Genomic DNA, 17,101 nt, shown 5'->3' with positions numbered 1-17,101 from the left:
CATCGTCCTCTTTCTTGATATCTCGGTACATTTAGGTGGCTGCGCGTGTATGGTGGACACCGCATCTGCTTTTAGCAGCAATTTCTTAGTAAAACCTGATTTCATTTGTCCATAGTTCGAATACCTTTCAGGTGTAAAATGTGCACCACACAAAACCATGCCAGAGGCTGGGTCTGCAAAATTAGCCCTCTTTGCATGGACGAACATTACTCATTGTCTGCGTAGTCCAGCTCTTTTTCCTCGCGTTCGGGAACTCATGGGTACCACGTTGTGACAAATGGCTATTTGTACCCCACATAGCACGACAGATTTGAACCATTTTAGCGATTTTTTGATGAAACACGAACAGAACTCTCTCGTCAAAAAAACAACGATGGCACCTGCCTCGACCTTTTGTTTCCTGGCTGTGACGTCACAGCCCCGTTGGCTGTTTCCGGGCTACATTCGGAAATGTTCGTAATTTTTGATCTATGTTCGATAATTGGTCATGAATGTGATTTATTTTTTTCTTAACTTTATTAATATTTGTTATTTTGCCACATAACGGTTCTAATGATATCTCAAAGCCCCTTAGTATTATAATTCTCTTTAACTCGATGAATAATGTGTCTCTTACACAGATAATGCTTCCCCTTCTGCAGTAACAGCCGTGACTCAACCTCTCAACTTACTCATAGAATGTAGAAATCTTACCTTCATAAGAACAGACTCGCTGAGCTTCTCTCTGTTGACGATTTTTATAGCAACCTTCTGGCACGTGACACAATGAACCCCAAGCTTGACAAGACCTGCAACAACATCACATCAAATGTCAAGATCGATACAAAATGATCAGGAAGTGACCTGTAAAGGCCCACAAGACTGGCTGTGAATGCTCTGGTTTCAGTGCCTTTGACGGCGCTAGACGTCCAATCCAGCTAAAATGGATTCGATGTCTAGCTTTGTTAATGGCAGCCAGAGAGCTAATGTGGACACTATTAAGATTTTGGTAGCAACCTGTTTTTATTTCTTAAACAGTTAGATATACTGTATTGTCACACTCCTAGTCTACAGTATGTCACAAAGTCCTGACGGTCTACATGAAACTCTGTAAATGCCTGTGACATATCCACAATTTCATTACCACACACTGCATATAATATTTTCCAGGCGATGAAAGCTTCAATATCTGGAAGGTGATTTCCCAACAGGGTCTAACATGAAAACAGTAATGGGGGCTGTTTAAGCCGAAAGGACAGCCTTGGGGCTCTTTTATGTCTCCACTTAGAAGTGAAATGACATCATAAGAAACATTCCCGAGGTGACACTGATCATGTTAGGGAAGCTTATGGATGTTTGCAACTATATTGGCACAACACAGGGGTGGTAGGAGATTTTTGCTATTTACATCTGCCTTTTAGAGACAGTGGCAGTGGTTTCCATGGAAAAATTCTCCTTAATCCGATCAGTTTTCGGATTAAAATGATGATCAGATGCACTGTTTTCATTGATCCGATTAGGACTTGCATGTTCATGCATCACGCTTTGGGTCGGAACAAATTATTTTGACATATATTGACCAAAAATCCTCTTCTTCTTTTGACCAAATATACCGGAAGTAGTAGAGGAAGATGAAGCCGTACTGATTTCCGTGTCAACAAAACATTGCTCCGTCACTTTCTTCATCAAATGTTAGCATTCGTGTATTTTTCCCTTTTTTTTCCAACAATCAAGACTTTCAACAATTTTAAGATATTTTAGTCCATGTTTGTCAGAAATACAGACCAGTTAAGTACAGTGGTTGAGAAGTGTCAGGCCAGCTGCAATGCACAAATGCAAATTGCCACAACACAAACGCCATTTCCAAGCCTCGCAAAAGAAAAAAATATGAATACACACTGCCATAACACAATGTCCAATCGCCGAAGCACAAATGCAAATTGGCCAAAGCACGAACCCAAAGTGCCCGCAACACAACTGCAAATAGCCACAGCATGAATGCAAGAGGAAGACTCGGAAGTAGACTAAATTTAATGGAAGTAGAGATGAGAACTACAACTCCCGACCTGCTGCTACCACCTGCTGTAACCCCAACCAGTGTTGCCATGGCTATTTTCAAAGATTCGTTTTAGGAGAAAAATGCACTGAGCGGGTTTATCAAATTTGTGCTCCTTTGACAAATGTTGGCTGGTTTGGAAGGCACCGTTTTGGTTTGATTCGGGGTTTTAACAGTTAAACTTGTATAGCTAACACCCTCAAGATCAGCTACTGTAATAAAAAATGAAACAAAACAAATAGCAATTTTAAAAATGACATACCATTCAAATGCACCAGATGCATTGTACATTATTTAATAAATACTAGTCCTTCTCAAAAAATTAGCATATTGTGCTAAAGTTTATTATTTTCTGTAATGTATTGATAAACATTAGACTTTCTTATATTTTAGATTCATTACACACAACTGTAGTAGTTCAAGCCTTATGATTTTGGCAAAAATGTCAAGAAAAACCAAAAATACCTATCTAAAAAAATTAGCATCTCATGAAAAGGTACTCTAAAGAAGCTACTCACCTTATCATCTGAATCAACGAATTAACTCAAAACTAAGGCTGTCAAAATTATCACGTTAACGGGCGGTAATGTTTTTTTAAATTAATCACGTTAAAATATTTGACGCAATTAACGCACATGCCCCGCTCAAACAGATTAAAATGACAGCAGTGTAATGTCCGCTTGTTACTTGTTTTTTGGTGTTTGGCGCCCTCTGCTGGCGCTTGGGTCCAAATGATTTTATGGTTTTGGGGAGTGAGCATGGTGTAATTATTGACATCAACAATGGCGAGCTACTAGTTTATTTTTTGATAGAAAATTTTACAAATTTTAATAAAACGAAAACATTAAGAGGGGTTTTAATATAAAATTTCTATAACTTGTACTAACATTTATCTTTTAAGCACTACAAGTCTTTCTATCCATGGATCGCTTAAAGAGAATGTTAATACTGTTAATGCCTTCTTGTTGATTTATAGTTATAATAAACAAATACAGTACTTATGTACCATATGTTGACTGTATATATGCGTCTTGTGTCTTATCTTTCCATTCCAACAATAATTTACAGAAAAATATGGCATATTTTATAGATGGTTTGAATTGTTATTAATTACGGTTAATTAATTTTTAAGCTCTAATTAACTCGATTAAAAATTTTAATCGTTTGACAGCCCTACTCAAAACCCCTGCGAAAGATTCCTGAGGCTTTTAAAAACTCCCAGCCAGGTTCATTACTCAAAACCGCAATCGTGCAGGCAAGACTGCCGACCTGACTGCTGTCCAGAAGGCCATCATTAACACTCTCAAGCAAGAGGCTAAGTCACAGAAAGAAATTTCTGAGCGAATAGGCTCTTCCCAGAGAGCTGTATCAAGGCACCTCAGTGGGAAGGAAAAAGTGTGGCATGAAACGCTGCACAACTAGAAGAGGTGAACGCACCCTGAGAACGATTGTGGAGAAGGGCCGATTCCAGACCTTGGGGGACCTGCAGAAACAGTGGACAGAGTCTGGAGTAGAAACATCCAGAGCCACCGTGCACAGGCGTGTGCTGGAAATGGGCTACAGGTGCCGCATTCCCCAAGTCAAGCCACTTTTGAACCTGAAAACAGCGGCAGAAGCGCCTGACCTAGGCTACAGAAAAGCAGCACTGGACTGTTGCTCAGTGGTCCAAAGTACTTTTTTCAGATTAAAGCAAATTTTGCATGTCATTCGAAATCAAGGTGCCAGACTTTGGAGAAAGACTGGGGAAAAGGAAATGCCAAAATGCCTGAAGTCCAATGTCAAGTACCCACAGTCAGTGATGGTCTGGGGTGCTATGTCAGCTGCTGGTGTTGGTCTGTGTTTTATCAAGGGCAGGGTCAAATTTGGAGCACTTCATGCTTCCATCTGCTGAAAAGCTTTATGGAGATGAAGATTTCATTTTATAACACAACCTGGCATCTGCTCACAGTGCCTAAACCACTGGTAAATGGTTTACTGACCATGGCATTACTGTGCTCAATTGGACTGCAAACTCTCCTGACCTGAACCCCAGAGAGAATCTGTGGGATATTGTGAAGAGGAAATTGAGAGACATCAGACCCAACACTGTGGATGAGCTTAAGGCCGCTATCGAAGCATCCCGGGCCTCCATAACACCTCAGCAGTGCTACAGGCTGATTGCCTCCATGCCAAGCCGCATTGAAGCAGTCATTTTTGCAAAAAGATTCCCGACCAAGTATTGAGTACATAGCTGATATAATTAATAATTATATAATTAATTGAATGTTGACTTTTTTTGTATTAAAAAACACTTTTTTTTGGATTGGTCGAAGAAACATGCTATTTTTTTAGATAGGGATTTTTGGTTTTTCTTGACTTTTTTTCCAAAATCATCAATATTAAAACAACAAAAGGCTTAAAGGCTTGTGTGTAATGAATCTGAAATATATGAAAGTCTAATGTTTATCAGTACATTACAGAAAATAATGAACTTCATCACAATTTGTTAATTTTTTGAGAAGGACTAGTATTATTTTATTTAGAATTATATGATGTTGAGTTGTTTTGTGATGCATGCTTAGTGCAGGAAGCGGAGAGCAGGTAGTACTTCCACACACAAGTAAGAGCGCATGTACACACAGAGAAGAACAAACTTGCGCACAATCTTGCTTGTTGGGAAACACGGTAAGATTTGTTTTCTTATCTTGGCAAGAATGAATATGCAATGCTGCTTCACCATGAGTGATAACCAGACGCTAAATGTAACTTGTCGCATTAGCGTAGCATTCGACTAAAACTAGATGAAGACAAACACATTTTGAAATGAATCAAATATGACTAAGACTAATAAGTATTTTCGTCCAAAAGACTAAGACTAAATCAAAAATTAAAAGGGCTGCCAAAAACAACACTGCACATTAGACACGCTCCAGTGGCATGCTTAAATCAGTTTTTTTTCTCTGTATAATATCCTGCGACGTTTAAGACTTGAACCGACTTTGTACGAGAGTCCTTTGTATCTTTGCTGCATTAGCAGTAATTAATAGGCGTGCTTTTGCAAGGAAGACATCAGCACTTTATAAAGAGCTGTGGTCTGACAGGCAAGTCGGGTCAGGTCGGACTCATGATAGAAATTAATTTGCACAGGAAATGTAGTTATCTCCGTGTGATAACGGCGCAAAAAGGGGTGGAAGAGAACTGAAGAGTGAATAAAAACCTCTACAGAAGGTGAAAATGTAGAGACTAATGATAAAGCACTGCCTACAGGGCAGAATATTTTTCTGGATTTGTATGTGAACTCTCCCATCCATTTCCTTTTAGTCTGATTTTATTTTAGACATTTTCTTTTTATTAAAAAGAAAGTTTAATTATAATATGCACTCTTCATTTGAGTTAGGAGTCCGACAATGTATCGAAATGGTAGCATATCACGATACTTTGAAACCCAAAAGGTTATCGCTACACTCCTGTCAAGAACTGATATCTCGTTTTAGAAAGGTGTCATTTTTTAAGAAAGAAATTATAACCAACAAGTTGCTCTCAAAATTATCCACAAGAACAGCGTCTATGTTAGCTTATTGTCTGCTATTGACTGCGCAAGACATCCAATTCGCCCTCTGTAAGTCAAAATGAATTGGTCGTTTAGCGTTGACAATTGCGCTGAAACTAGACTAGGGGTCAGAAACCTATGGCTCTTTTGATGAGCGCATATGACTCTCTGCCAACCCGTCATCTTAAATGCCGCCGGCTCGCATGACATGATCTAGCTATGATGAGCTGATGGCGCATTCGCACATTAACTCATTTGCTCCCGGAAACGTATAAATACGTTCTATTTTTAAATGCCTCACTGTCCCAAAAACGTATTTATACGTCTTTTGCGCTTTTTTTTAAATAAGAAGCATATATACCTTCCACTGTATCTGAGAAACAAAGAACAACACTCCAAACCCCTTTTAAAGCAATAAAACTGGCCACTGGAGGGCAGTAGTGCATTTTGCAAGACCAGGCAACCCGATTCAACAGCAGTGAACGGCCGGGCAGCATGGTCGGAGCACTGCCGGCACGATGGCAGGCGGCGCTCCGACTGAACAAAACAACGAGAGGACGCCTGGAAGGCCAGGCGTTGGACGACTGCGCAAAACGAGTGAGACCCTCAGTAAAGCGGCTTGCCAAGTAGACCCCGCAGAAACGCAAAAATAATCCATCTTTGTGAGACAAACAACGATAAGGGAAAAGTTTACACGGCTGACATGGCGACAACGGTGTCATCTCCGCGACAAACCGTCATCTCTTAGTAATAATGTGTGAATAAATTGATACTTTGCCATCAAAAGCTCTATTTGGCTGGTTCCTGGGGGTGGACGTGTTTTCCTCCCTCCTGCTGCTTGCTGCTATCTTCCTCTAGTCTAATCTGTCTGCTTTTTTTGTATTTTCCTCTGTGGATCAACCGCGCTGGTCTCTCATACGAAAATGGATCTGATTAGTTGGTCTCTCAGCGCAATTGACAAGATTTTTTTCAACAAGACACGGTGCACCAAGAGAGCTGTCTTGCCCGGACGGTACCTTTGCCACTGGTTATGTGAGAGATTCATGGGATCACTGGAAAAGTGTCTTACTGTCCTGTTTGTGGAAGATATCGAGGATATTTGGCTGTTTGGCGTGATGGTTGTGGGGTTCCTTCTGCTTGGCTTAGGAGGTGCCCTGATCTACCGGAAAGTTTCCAAGACGGAAGCTTTCAAGGAAATCAACAAATTGACGACTGATCTAATGGTGCGATTCTGGGCATTGGAAGATCGCGTCCAGGCTCAGATCGAGAAATGGCTCCGTGGACTCGCGGTTCGGTCCGAGGATGGATGGAGAAAAGTGGATGCTACCTTGCACCAGGTGACCGAACTGTCGGGGCAGGTGACTGAACTTTTGAGGCAGTCCGCGACTATTGGCAATGACTTAAGGGACCTGAAATCTCGCTTATGCCATGAGGAGCGCGAATTTGACTGAAGACAAACCGTATTTGGACATATTAAATTACTTATTCGGCCTAAATTGCGTTATAATTTTCCTTTCCTTTCCCGAACACCCTTACCCCACCCCTCCCTTCTCCTGGAGAGAGCCGCGCAGATGGCCCTATCTCTTGCCCTTGATCACTTCCCAAACCCGGTCGTAGGGCCCTGCGCCTCTTATTTTGTTAACAGACATGTACAAATACTGATACACTTACGCATACACACACTCACACACAACCTCCCCCCCTTCAGTCTGCCACTGCTTTTTTCTTACTACCACTGACCCCCCCCCCCCCCCCCCCCAGCCATGACTGGTAGTTCTCCTTTTTTTCGTACAAAAAAACCTCTGCTGTGACCTGTGTGTCGCGTCATACCCATGCTTTGTTCTATGATATATGTGTGTCTACTTGTAACTTGCTCTGTAATTTGGGAAGAAAAGAGAGAAGTGGCGGCGGGGCCCGATGCCCACTCATCGAACGGAATTTCGTTGCATCTGTTGTCATCTTGTGAGAGTGTATGTCAATGACAGATAAATCTCTGAATGTGAATCTGTATATAATAGTAATAATCAGGATCATTATTAGGCTTCTGCAGAGCTTGCTGATGAGCTGATCATTTGATTCAGGTGTTTTCAAGGAGGGAGACATGGAAAACAACCTGGATAGGGGTTCTCGAGGACCGGATTTGGGCTCCCCTGATATACACAATCTGCACATGGCTCCTTAATATGGTAATTTATGCACGTAACTTGTGGTAGGCATATAAATTCATTTGCTGCGTTTAAGTGTATCAGGACTCCAGGAGATCTGAGTTCCCAAGTTGGTAAAATCGTGCTGATGTGTTGTAGAGTCGTAATGTGGGATAAAATATGGTTGCTACAAAGTAGGGCAGCCTATTTTAATGCTCCAATGACACATCAAAAGTTGAGTGACTTTGGCGCTTTTTATAGACACCATGTAAGAGAGATTAATTTTTTCGATTACTCCAAGAACACCTGAATGCAGTATCAGCATAACTTTACATTCTTCCCACCTGCTTTACAGGTTAGTGCCAGATTAACTGCCCATCCTTGTTGTTCATTTTTACTTCTGTGTTGATTTCCGTTTGGTCGCCTATTCCTATGAATTTTGAATTTAAATGGTTCAACTTTACTCTTTACGTATTAAGCAGTTAACTACAATAAACAACTCTGTTCGCAAATTGAAGCAGCCGCTTTTTCGCAAACTGTCTATGAATGCATTGACAATTAAATGCGATTTGACTGAGAGGCTCTCCCTCATGAGCTTTGTCTTATATTGTGTTGATATGATATGTAATATTTGACTGTATTTGACATGATACTATTTATTGTTATTTGATTATATAATTGTCAGGGAAGTTCATTTTTGAACACCCAGACAAGTATCAATATAGGAGAAAAGAATCAGACTCAGTCAAGGATCGCCTGCTTTGAAGACTTTATAAACAAGATATATATCAACAGTACAAAATTATGTGATCCAGACAAGTGCTGTCACCACGCAGAAGTACAAGGTGATAGATAATACAAGTCAAGCCTCTTTATACTGAAGAAAGGGCATTGCTCACTATGAAACGATTCCTTCAATGGAAACATACGTGAAAGTTATTACTGCCCAACTCTGGTGATTTTCCACAGAAAAATATCCAGAGCCTGTCCTTAGAACCAGAGCCTGTCCTTGGACAAGAGGGAGTCAAATCAGATAAGGCGGTCCACAGAAACCCATTGTAGAATGTTCAACGGAATATATGTGCAGGGCAAGAACATGGATGGATACAGTCTCACAAATGAGTTTCACAGCAGTCATGTGTTTTATAAGCATGAATGAAACATTCTTTTACAATAACCAAAGAATAGAATCAATCTGTATAGTTTAATAGCCTAGTTTGGGGATATAACCTCTGACAATTTTCTATGTATGCTCATCATAATTTCCAGATGTTTTACAAGCATTTTATTTGTTACTACAATTCCTGTATTCTGTAAGAAGATGCCTTTTTTTATGTCTATTTGACCCAAACAGCATTACCCTTGCAAATCAATATTAGAACGTTATTTGTCTGCAGCAATTAAAAATAAGCAAGGAGGAATGACAGATGTAAGTTAGGTAACCCACCTAGCCAACATATACTACTTTTAGGTCACAACCTACCAGTTGAGAAACACTGATGAATTGCATAACAGTTTCAGTGATATATCCCCATTTTTCTCCCCAAAGTATAGCAGCAGAGTGTAAGAAGAGGTGAAGGAGAGATGGAGGTTGATGAGCAGAGGTGAATTGACTATCAACAAGGGATGTCCCAATTCTGATTTTTAATATTGATGGCTGAAAAACAAAAAACAGTCACTTTTTTACAGAAACTTGTATTTTGGTTTGATTAAGTACAGTTTAACATGCTATTTCTGACTTTTTATGACAGATAAGTGCTAAAAAAAATATTTTTTTTTTTTAAAATTGCTCGCTTGACAGTGCCCCGTTTTGCCCTAGTAGTGTATTAGGTCTAATGACGCCCTTGCATGGGCTGCCATTGGCGACTATAGATGTCCGATCCATTTGAACTTCAAATAGACTGGACATCTACTAGTGTTAAATTCATTCCTATTCACAGCAGAAGGATGAAAAGAGCTTGTTTTTCTGTTTATTACCGTATTTTCCGCACTTTCGGCGCACCTAAAAGTAAAAAAGTCTCAAAAGTCGATAGTGCGCTTATAATCCGATGCGTCTTTTATGTGGGTCAATAATAGTCAATCATGGCATGACATTCCCTTTAACACAGCTTCATCTAGTGCAGTGCTTCTCAATTATTTTCTGTTACGCCCCCCCAAGGAAGACGTAAATGTTTCGCGCCCCCCCAACTCTCTGCTGCCACTGTAAATAGTATCATTTGTCTATAATATTACTATTATAAGTACGCCTCAGCCTAACATTGTGTCCTTTTTTTCTACTAAAGAAAAAAAGTAACATATATCAACTTATAATTAAGTATAACTTTATTAACATTGTTTTGCTTGTAACAGAAAAGACTTAATGCGCATCAATCTGTCTGAAGTTAAAAAGACTCACATCCAAACTGTAAAAATACACTCAAGGTACATTTTTGACCATTTGATACAGAAAAATAAAATGTAATAAAATCAGTAAATAATAACAAATTCAAATTGATTAGAAACATTTACTCTTCAGGACAACATGCCAAAAAATTTGACCGAAAAAAACAAAACTGAATAGAAGGGGGGGAAAAGTGTCTTTGGACAGAAGGAAAGTTTTTTATTTTCGCTGATTCACCACAGTGCTCACTGGTTTACTGATATACAGTGCCTTGCAAAAGTATTCGGCCCCCTTGAACCTTGCAGCCTTTCGCCACATTTCAGGCTTCAAACATAAAGATATAAAATTTAAATTTTTTGTCAAGAATCAACAACAAGTGGGACACAATCGTGAAGTGGAACAAAATTTATTGGATAATTTAAACTTTTTTAACAAATAAAAAACTGAAAAGTGGGGCGTGCAATATTATTCGGCCCCCTTGCGTTAATACTTTGTAGCGCCACCTTTTGCTCCAATTACAGCTGCAAGTCGCTTGGGGTATGTTTCTATCAGTTTTGCACATCGAGAGACTGACATTCTTGCCCATTCTTCCTTGCAAAACAGCTTGAGCTCAGTGAGGTTGGATGGAGAGTGTTTGTGAACAGCAGTCTTCAGCTCTTTCCATAGATTCTCGATTGGATTCAGGTCTGGACTTTGACTTGGCCATTCTAACACCTGGATACGTTTATTTTTGAACCATTCCATTGTAGATTTGGCTTTATGTTTTGGATCATTGTCCTGTTGGAAGATAAATCTCCATCCCAGTCTCAGGTCTTGTGCAGATACCAGCAGGTTTTCTTCCAGAATGTTCCTGTATTTGGCTGCATCCATCTTCCCGTCAATTTTAACCATCTTCCCTGTCCCTGCTGAAGAAAAGCAGGCCCAAACCATGATGCTGCCACCACCATGTTTGACAGTGGGGATGGTGTGTTCAGGGTGATGAGCTGTGTTGCTTTTACGCCAAACATATCGTTTTGCATTGTGGCCAAAAAGTTCAATTTTGGTTTCATCTGACCAGAGCACCTTCTTCCACACGTTTGGTGTGTCTCCCAGGTGGCTTGTGGCAAACTTTAAACGAGACTTTTTATGGATATCTTTGAGAAATGGCTTTCTTCTTGCCACTCTTCCATAAAGGCCAGATTTGTGCAGTGTACGACTGATTGTTGTCCTATGGACAGACTCTCCCACCTCAGCTGTAGATCTCTGCAGTTCATCCAGAGTGATCATGGGCCTCTTGGCTGCATCTCTGATCAGTTTTCTCCTTGTTTGAGAAGAAAGTTTGGAAGGACGGCCGGGTCTTGGTAGATTTGCAGTGGTCTGATGCTCCTTCCATTTCAATATGATGGCTTGCACAGTGCTCCTTGAGATGTTTAAAGGTTGGGAAATCTTTTTGTATCCAAATTCAGCTTTAAACTTCTCCACAACAGTATTTCGGACCTGCCTGGTGTGTTCCTTGGTTTTCATAATGCTCTCTGCACTTTAAACAGAACCCTGAGTCTATCACAGAACAGGTGCACTTATACGGAGACTTGATTACACACCGGTGGATTCTATTTATCATCATCGGTCATTTAGGACAACATTGGATCATTCAGAGATCCTCACTGAACTTCTGGAGTGAGTTTGCTGCACTGAAAGTAAAGGGGCCGAATAATTTTGCACGCCCCACTTTTCAGTTTTTTATTTGTTAAAAAAGTTTAAATTATCCAATGAATGCTGTTCCACTTCACGATTGTGTCCCACTTGTTGTTGATTCTTGACAAAAAAATTAAATTTCATATCTTTATGTTTGAAGCCTGAAATGTGGCAAAAGGTTGCAAGATTCAAGGGGGCCGAATACTTTTGCAAGGCACTGTAACACTGACAAAGCGGGACGATTGTGACAATTGGCAATATTCGGCACGTTTTCGCTGAAAAACAATCAAGCGTCTTATCAATGAGATTGAGGTCTAATGTCTTTAAGTGGTGTCTTAACTGATTTGGCTTCAGACTCTCCCCTATAATCATTTTTAGACTCAGTAAACAGTGGTCTTTCCTCATTTCCCACTATATTAAAAGTCAAAGCCAAAAGGCAAACGGCCCGGAAAAAGCACATTCTCGGAGGCCGAGGGAGAACCGTAGGTGAGGGCGGTGGTCGTGACGATCCCAAGCCGAAAACGGCACTTCTCGGCCGGACACGTGAGGACCGGAAAAGACAGTGGGTCGCTGCGTGAGTCCAGCTCTGCATGAGTCTCTTCCGTGTGCTCTTGCTTACTTCAAAAATACTGCACGCACTTTGAAAATGAGAGCGCCACTGCCACCCACGCAGTGGATGTGCAAGTACACTACTATATTCTGGTACGGCAAAAAAAAAAAAAAGCATGTTCCCCGAGGTCACTCGCGCCACCCCTGGCATCGCTCTGCGCCCCCCTGGGGGGGCGCGCCCCACCATTTGAGAAGTACTGATCTAGTGGATGCATATAATGCGGTGCGCTCTATATATGAAAACAATTTTAAAATAGGCCATTCATTGAAGGTGTGCTTTATACTCCGATACGCCTCATAGTGCGGAAAATATGGTAGTTGTGTTGTTGAATATCCTAGAATGTTCAGTAGAATGTTGTTGTATTGCCACATCATGAGATCATCGCTATCGCAAGCCTTGTATCGCAAATTATATCGTATCGTGAGGTACCTAGAAGTTCCCTAGAAGTTACTATTAATACACTACTAACCTGTTTAGCTCAATGCAGATGTTGTATAGTCACAAACACCAATTTATCATGATCACATTCACATCAATCACAGTATCTTTTTAAAGTATCAATAGCTTGGTACTTAGAGAGTAAATTGTTAAAAAAAACAGGACTGCAGTGATATAAATTCAGTACCGTATGGAGGGAAGTTCCGATCTCCTGATATTGTGGCTTCAATTTTGCTCCCCCTTCCTTTCTTTCTTGTCGCCTTAATTTCTAATTTGCTCATACTACCCAGATTTGTCCGCTGCTCTGTCTCTCTCCAGTGAATTAATTACTGCATTGCTGCGTTTCACTCAATCTTGTGTGTTACGTAAAATCTCCATCTAATCTTATTTAAGTGATGAGCACAAAGTTCTGTCGTTCTCTTAATTAAGAGTGGCCCAAGTGTTGTCAGAAGGACTTTACAGTTAAAGAAACTTTAAAATCCTAGGTTTGTTCTAAAATGCTCAAAACAGGCAAGATGATTATGGCAAACTTACATTTCTGGATTTGTGGAGCCTTTTCAAGTTTTCTTTTATCTCCATGTGGGGTTTTTGAGTTTTTTCATGCCTGATTTTGAAGGTTAGATCTAGGGATGTTGTCATTTTTGTCATCTGTGACTATGTGGATTCCATTGTTTCGAACTTGTAAAATTCACAGTACAGTGGTACTTCTACATACGAATTTAATTTGTTCCAGGACCTGGTTTGTAAGTTGAGTGCACTTTTGCTTCTGTTGTATTTTTCCCTTGAGAAAACACCTTGTTACATTACCGCCCACTCGTGGATTTAACTGTGAAGGAGTATGTCAGCGAAAAAAAACAAAAAACAAAAACAATGTTACTGGTTGCCCATGTGCGCATAGATGAAAAAAATACTGTTACTGGCTCTAATTTTAGTCACAAAATGCGACCGACCATTTGGTCGCAGTCTGAAGCCCTGTGATCTAAGCCTTAATGATATTGGTAAAAACTATCATTGCAATTTTGGGGGGGCAGCAATATATTGTGATATTACATTGCGATATTAAAACTAGAAGAATTTTCACCAGATAACTTAAATAGCTCTTTTTGGGATAGACCTGAACAATATTGGGAAAAAATTAACATTGAGATATATATTGCCAAAGCTCCACGCTTACATTTTGCATTGGTTGCACTGGTTGCACCTAACTTTTCTCTGAAGGTGCACCAGCACAAAATGGAGACGCACCCACATTTGTCATTGAATCACCCTTAACGCTATACTTTTAATCATTCTTCATCACATTCATGTAATTCCTTTATTTATTTATCTTCTGAACCACTTATTATCACAAGGGTAACGGGGGTGCTGGAGCTTATTACAGCTAAATGCAGGCAGAAGGTGGGATACACCCTAAACTAGATCCGGGCGGTATACTAAAAATGTGCCGTTACTGAAATTCTTCACGACGACCGACATAATTTTGACCATGTCGGTAAATTCGTTATGTTAATAAAACAAGAAAATATAGTCTTTTCATCCCGCTTTGACACTGTGATGTTCGGCTATGTTCATTCCCCTATATGAAAGCAGTAAGTGTGCTTACGTATAAAGTCACATGGTCATCAGGAAATCAAACAAAGAAAAGCCCAGTAGGCTAACGCTACAAGCAAACATGATGGAGTCGGGCTTAAGGGAGCTTCGCTAAACTTTCACTCGACCTTAAGTAGACTCTTGGCGGCCTCTTGGCGGGCTTTCACATGCTGTCCTCCCTGGTTCTCACAATTTCAGGAGAGGGTGCTTTCAGTGCAAATGAACGTGATGGAGTCGGATAGCTCAACTTTGTCGAAACGGCTGAACTTAAATGGATTGGGCACAGACTGCATCTAGCAATTAGTATGTCGGGTTATTTTGTATCTGTGTGTGGGTGTTTTTCTCTGATAGCTTTTATGACAGTAAAGCATTCAGCAACAAGTATAATCCAACAGTGAAGCCTGTAATATGACCGTTTAATGGCCAGAGCTATTTTTTTGTATGTGCTTGCTTTATTCTGTGTCATTACTGCCATCATAAAATCTTAAATGTTTCATTGGCATAAGAGCAATATAGATTTAATGTGGATGTGTCTGTGTGGGGGTGCATGTGTGCGTGCATGTATGAAAAAAATGCTCGGGGGAAAAAAAACTAAAACTTTGAAGTAAACACTTGTGCTGAGTTGTCTGTTTGAAGTGTATTGTTCAAGCTGCAAGTCGTATTGATTTTTATAATGTTGTACATTGTTCAAGTCATACAAGCTGTTATAAATGTTCCTACTTGAATTCTTATTGTTTACAACATTTGTTTTCATATTTAATGTTTAGACTGCATGTGCAATTGTTAAATATGTTAAATTGAAAGCTGGAGTATTAATCAACAAGAAACGGTTCATTTGCATTTCATGCATTAACTCAGATTTTCAAGGGTGTACAACACAAAGGCTTCTCCCTCCTACATCACTGCTCTACTATTTACAGTTTTTTACAACACAATATATACAGGTATCTTCTCACACTACACAAAGCAGTAATCGCTGCTACAGTTTGCGATCTGCACACACAAGCTCTGGCGATCTGGTTGATGATATGAGGAGATCGAGTGCTTGAGGTGAGCTTCTTAAATAGCCCAGGGAGTCCACACCTCGGGTCAATCACAGTGCACCAATAAGGAGCGGCTGAACAAGCAACACCTTCACCAGGTCACACTCATACACACACAGAGCAGTGGAAAAAGACAAACAAGAACAACTGACCCACAGAGTCATAATACAGCATACCGTGCACGTTTTTTTGGGGATGTGGCAGGAATCCACAGAAAACCTATGCAGGCATGGGAAGAACATGCAAACTGCACAGGAAGGCCGGGGCCGGACTTGCACCCACGATCCCAGAACTGTGACATGGACGTGTGAAGGAATCTGACCTTTTAGTCGGATTCCCACGCCAGCGGAACCGCCGGAACTGCGTTCTCGCAATTCCAACGACCCGGGCCGGCGAAAGCCTAACAACCCTTCCAAATGGCCAAATTCAGCGCATTCGCCTTAGTCTTAACCCCTTGTACTGACTCCATTTTAAAAGCTGGAAAAAGGCTTCGAAACACAAGTTGACAATTTATTCCAAGTCGGCAGCAATCATACGGTACAGAGAGACCCAGGTGAGGAGGCAATCTGGCTCCAGAGTCACCATATCTCAAGTCAAAAGATTCCTGAGAAAAATGACAGCGATTAGTTAAACATTGAGTCTTTTAAAGGGTCTGGCGAGGCGGGCTGTGGTCCGGAAGAAGACAAAGGGCTTTTCCCGTTAAATATTCTTGTGATTAAATGCTTAAATCCCTGTGTTTTTTGTAGATATCGACGTAAAAGTCCCGATTCTTGGTTAAGAGCAAAAAAAAAAAAAAACGTACAGTTTGCATTTATTTTACATAAATATTGCGAACTATGATGCCAGTCAGTAAGCAAATTAGTGGCCACCATATGTAAACAAAGAGCTTTTTCTGTTAAATTCTTGTGAATAAATGCTTAAATCCCTGTATTCTTTATAGATATGGACGTAAAACTGTCTCGATTCTTGGTTAAAAGTAAAAAAACCGTGCAGTTAGCAGTTATTTTACGTAAATTTTGCGAATTATAATATCAACGCTGGAGCGGCTAATTCCTCCCTCTGATTTTTTCACAGCATTTTATAATGCATACATGGTACAAAAAATATAATTACTTTTAATCCTCAAACAAATCACTCTTGAGACAATCCTTCCTGTTTTCATGCAGTACAGCTTTCATACTTTTTCCAACCCAAATCTGGCGTTGGATCGCTGCATGTGACCAACTGCTAATAAATGAAGCGGAGTGTGGGACGGCCACCTTCGTGAAGGCGTGAGGCAGTGAATAGGGAATGTGTCATGTTAATACATTATAAAGTCTAGGCTATAGCGCATGCGTACATTGCGATGGCGACGCTAAAACGATATATTGTGCAGGCCTACTGCAATCCCTTTTTTTTGTGTGTCACATCACCCAGCCCTATGTGTCGAAAAGTATTGGATAGAACCATGCGATAGTACATTATTCAGTGTCACTAAAAGAATGAAAAAGAACGAGGTGGAAAGAAAAATGTGATTATCATGAGGATAAAGACTCAGCTGGGGCATTTCAAAGAGTGATCCTTCAACAGAAGGGCAAGCACAGCGTGTTTGAATGAGAGCACTAAAAATAGTCAAGCGTCCCTGAAGACATCATGGAGAATGTTGGAGGAATCACCTC

The 17,101-nt window shown here is 40.4% G+C and overlaps 1 protein-coding gene across 6 annotated transcripts in view; it reads right to left on the bottom strand.

The window, feature by feature from the left end:
* LOC130917518 (serine/threonine-protein kinase BRSK2-like) overlaps positions 1-17,101 on the bottom strand; it is a 288,068-nt gene that overhangs the window by 195,096 nt on the left and 75,871 nt on the right. For all 6 annotated transcript variants that reach the window (XM_057839011.1, XM_057839021.1, XM_057839049.1 and 3 more), the window contains exon 2: positions 694-788. In XM_057839011.1, coding sequence (XP_057694994.1) covers positions 694-788 — 95 coding nt within the window. The remainder of the gene's footprint in view (positions 1-693; positions 789-17,101) is intronic.

This window comes from Corythoichthys intestinalis, chromosome 1 (assembly GCF_030265065.1).
Source record: "Corythoichthys intestinalis isolate RoL2023-P3 chromosome 1, ASM3026506v1, whole genome shotgun sequence".
Taxonomy (NCBI): Eukaryota; Metazoa; Chordata; class Actinopteri; order Syngnathiformes; family Syngnathidae; genus Corythoichthys; species Corythoichthys intestinalis.
Note: the sequence above shows the minus strand (reverse complement) of the source record. Positions and strands in the feature narration are given on the sequence as shown.